General features: G+C 31.3%; 1 protein-coding gene across 3 annotated transcripts in view; it reads right to left on the reverse strand.

Moving 5' to 3' along the window:
* Positions 1–842: 842 nt before the first annotated feature.
* LOC106461406 (dynein assembly factor 3, axonemal-like) overlaps positions 843–2,842 on the reverse strand; it is a 76,008-nt gene continuing 74,008 nt past the window's right edge. The window contains exon 15 of one of the 3 annotated variants that reach the window (XM_022388357.1): positions 843–2,001. In XM_022388357.1, coding sequence (XP_022244065.1) covers positions 1,915–2,001 — 87 coding nt within the window. In that variant the 3' untranslated portion in view covers positions 843–1,914. The remainder of the gene's footprint in view (positions 2,002–2,842) is intronic. The other 2 variants (XM_022388361.1, XR_002610972.1) reach the window with 2 other exon arrangements.

Consider the following 2,842-nt stretch of genomic DNA (forward strand, 5'->3'; position numbering starts at 1 on the left):
GTGGTGTTTTCCATTCACCGCAGAGACACTTTACATACAATGCACGTACGTTTGCGGGTGGGGGGGGGGGGCCTCTTTTTTTGTTGAATTTTCATTGGATGTTTGTGGATTTTATGTGAACAATGATGCAATTGTTTAAGCTATATTTCATGCAAAATTGCTTCCAGATTTAATCGCATAGCACCTGTTTTTTACAAATATTCTGGGGAGCATGCCAGAATTTGAATTTCGCACAAAGCTACACGAGGGCTATCTGCACTAGCCATCCCTAATTTAGCAGTGTAAGACTAGAGGGAAGGCAGCTAGTCATCACCACTCACTGCCAACTCTTGGGCTACTCTTTTACCAACGAACAGTGGGATTGACTGTCACATTATACCGTCCCCACGGCTGAAAGGGTGAGCATGTTTGGTGTGACGGAGATTCGAATCTGCGACCCTCAGAATGCGAGTCGAGCACCCAAACCACTTGGCCATGCCAGGCCTATAAGTTTTATAAATAACGTTTGAGATGTGTTTGTTCACTGACATGTGGTATGTAAAAAAGGCTTAAAGAGATACAATAACATCACTTTCAAAAACATTTCACAAAAATTAATAAACTATTAAGTTGACTAGATTTACCATTTTAGCATAGAAATTTGTGTATTTTGTTTTATGTTCAGAAAAGTCTTAAAACTTTGTAGAAATTTACATTCAATAAGCAAAGTTTATTTTTAATTGTGTGTAACAAGTTTAGTGTCTTAGACATGTCCCTAATCTTAAAATATTAGGGACATATAATATTCTGTGAATAACTTACACATGGGACTACAAGCTAAAATATAATATTCCATTATTATAAAAGTATGCATCTGATTTTATTATAAACTATACAAATTGTGGTAAGTTTCAAACATTGCAGTACCCCTGAAAAAAAATATTGAAAGAACTTGGATATTTTATTTTGCCCTTCTTATGTACAACTTGTTAGGAATGTGTAGTTTATTGAACATCTCAGTAAACACAAATAGTGTAATAACAGCAATAATAAAATAATGTATTTCTATACAACAAACAAAAATTATTTTACAGAAAGTTTTGTGTTGTCTGATTTTTGTGTGCAACTTATACATATCACCTTGAAATAAAATAAAAAATACATATTGTGACAATTATGACAAGTTTTCACTACTTATCATAATTTTATTTATCCACAGAAGTTCATCACCCAATGGGAGAGCAGACATAACTGATTCTAAGTAGAATACTTGATAATTATCAAAAATATTAATGTTGTACATATGTGTATCCTGACCAAAAAAAAAGGAAACAGGACCTGTATATAATGTCATGGCCTTGAAGCAACTTATACTTTATGTAATTAAAAATGATTTTGTCTCTTCACATATTTAACTTAATATAATGAGCAAGTATTAAAACTACGTTTTTTTCCCTTGGATGTTGTAGGTATTTTAATGATAGTTATCATATTGAAGCTTATATAAAACTATTTTTTACTATAACTCGTCGATTTACATACAATGGTTGTTAGTCGTACAAAAAAAAACACGAAAAATAATATCCTCATTTTACGTATATTTTTAAAGAATGAGAAGAAAAGAAGATGAAAACTAAAGTTATCTTTTATTCTGCCAGCTAAAAATTTGTAAAAGCAATTTTTAGTTTGTGGGAAAAGGTATTAAAAGTTTTGAAAAAAGCATACTGAAAATTTGATTCTTAATAATTATTCTGCCTAAAATTTCTACAAGCTGTTAATATTGCAAAGAAATTGGACAAACAACTAAAACATCAGTTTTACGTTTGTACATAAAAATACAAGCTCATTAAAGCACAACAGAGCATTGTAAGTCAGAAAACTGGGTAGATTACTAAGAACTGTTATTCAAATGTTATTCACAGAAATGTTTTCTTCTTAACTTTCACTGTTGTCTTGTGTTTTGTTTCCACGAAATATAAATTTCATGAAACTGTCTTCGTTTGGTTCTTGACATCCGACAACCTAATAAGAAAACATAATAGGACAACATATATATATATACTAGTAAATAAACAAAACATTTTTCAAATAATGTACTGTCATGTGAATTTAATTCATCAAACTTAGCAGAATTAAACTCTGCTATCGGCAAAGCCCACTGGGCTTAATTATGTAATAACATTTCAATGGACTCTAAAGAATTTAACCCACAAGTACAATAATTTAGAAAAATAAAAAACAATATTCATAGTCTTTTAAAAGAGCATTACTAAACTTATTAACATATAAAAACTCTAGAGAAATATGGTATTCAAATACTACTTACCTTACTCTTCTGTATTGCGTATTTCCAAAATATTTACATTTTTATAAAGTTCTAATTCAGAACACATTAATTTTGATAGGGGTCACATGCCAATAATCCTAGTGTTTGTTTTGTAGCAAGATCCATCTGATGTGGGACCTGCTCTTCATTTGCTATATGGAGCAGTGATATTCCAGATAATCATAATTCAAATATGACTGGCCAGCTACATACAGAGTGTGGAAAGTGAGAGAAATTTGTAACTAGATTTGTTTCTACCTTAAAGGAACTAAGACTTTTTGTGAAGTCTTGTCTTCATTTTCTGTCTTATCAGCTTGCTGCTTGTGCATGCATCATTCCTTTTAGTTAACTGGCAACAATAGCACCAATTCACTTTCAAGTATTCTGTACTTTCATTTTCTTTTACCTAAACACAGTTTATTTTCATTTTCAACTTTAAACAGAATGCAAAAGCCCTCTGCAACCATAGCCAGCATTCGGTCATCAGTATCACGAGATAACAAAGTATTTGTCTTCTTCATATCTAGTCTTAGCTGT

This window comes from Limulus polyphemus, unplaced genomic scaffold, assembly GCF_000517525.1.
Source record: "Limulus polyphemus unplaced genomic scaffold, Limulus_polyphemus-2.1.2 Scaffold952, whole genome shotgun sequence".
NCBI lineage: Eukaryota > Metazoa > Arthropoda > Merostomata > Xiphosura > Limulidae > Limulus > Limulus polyphemus.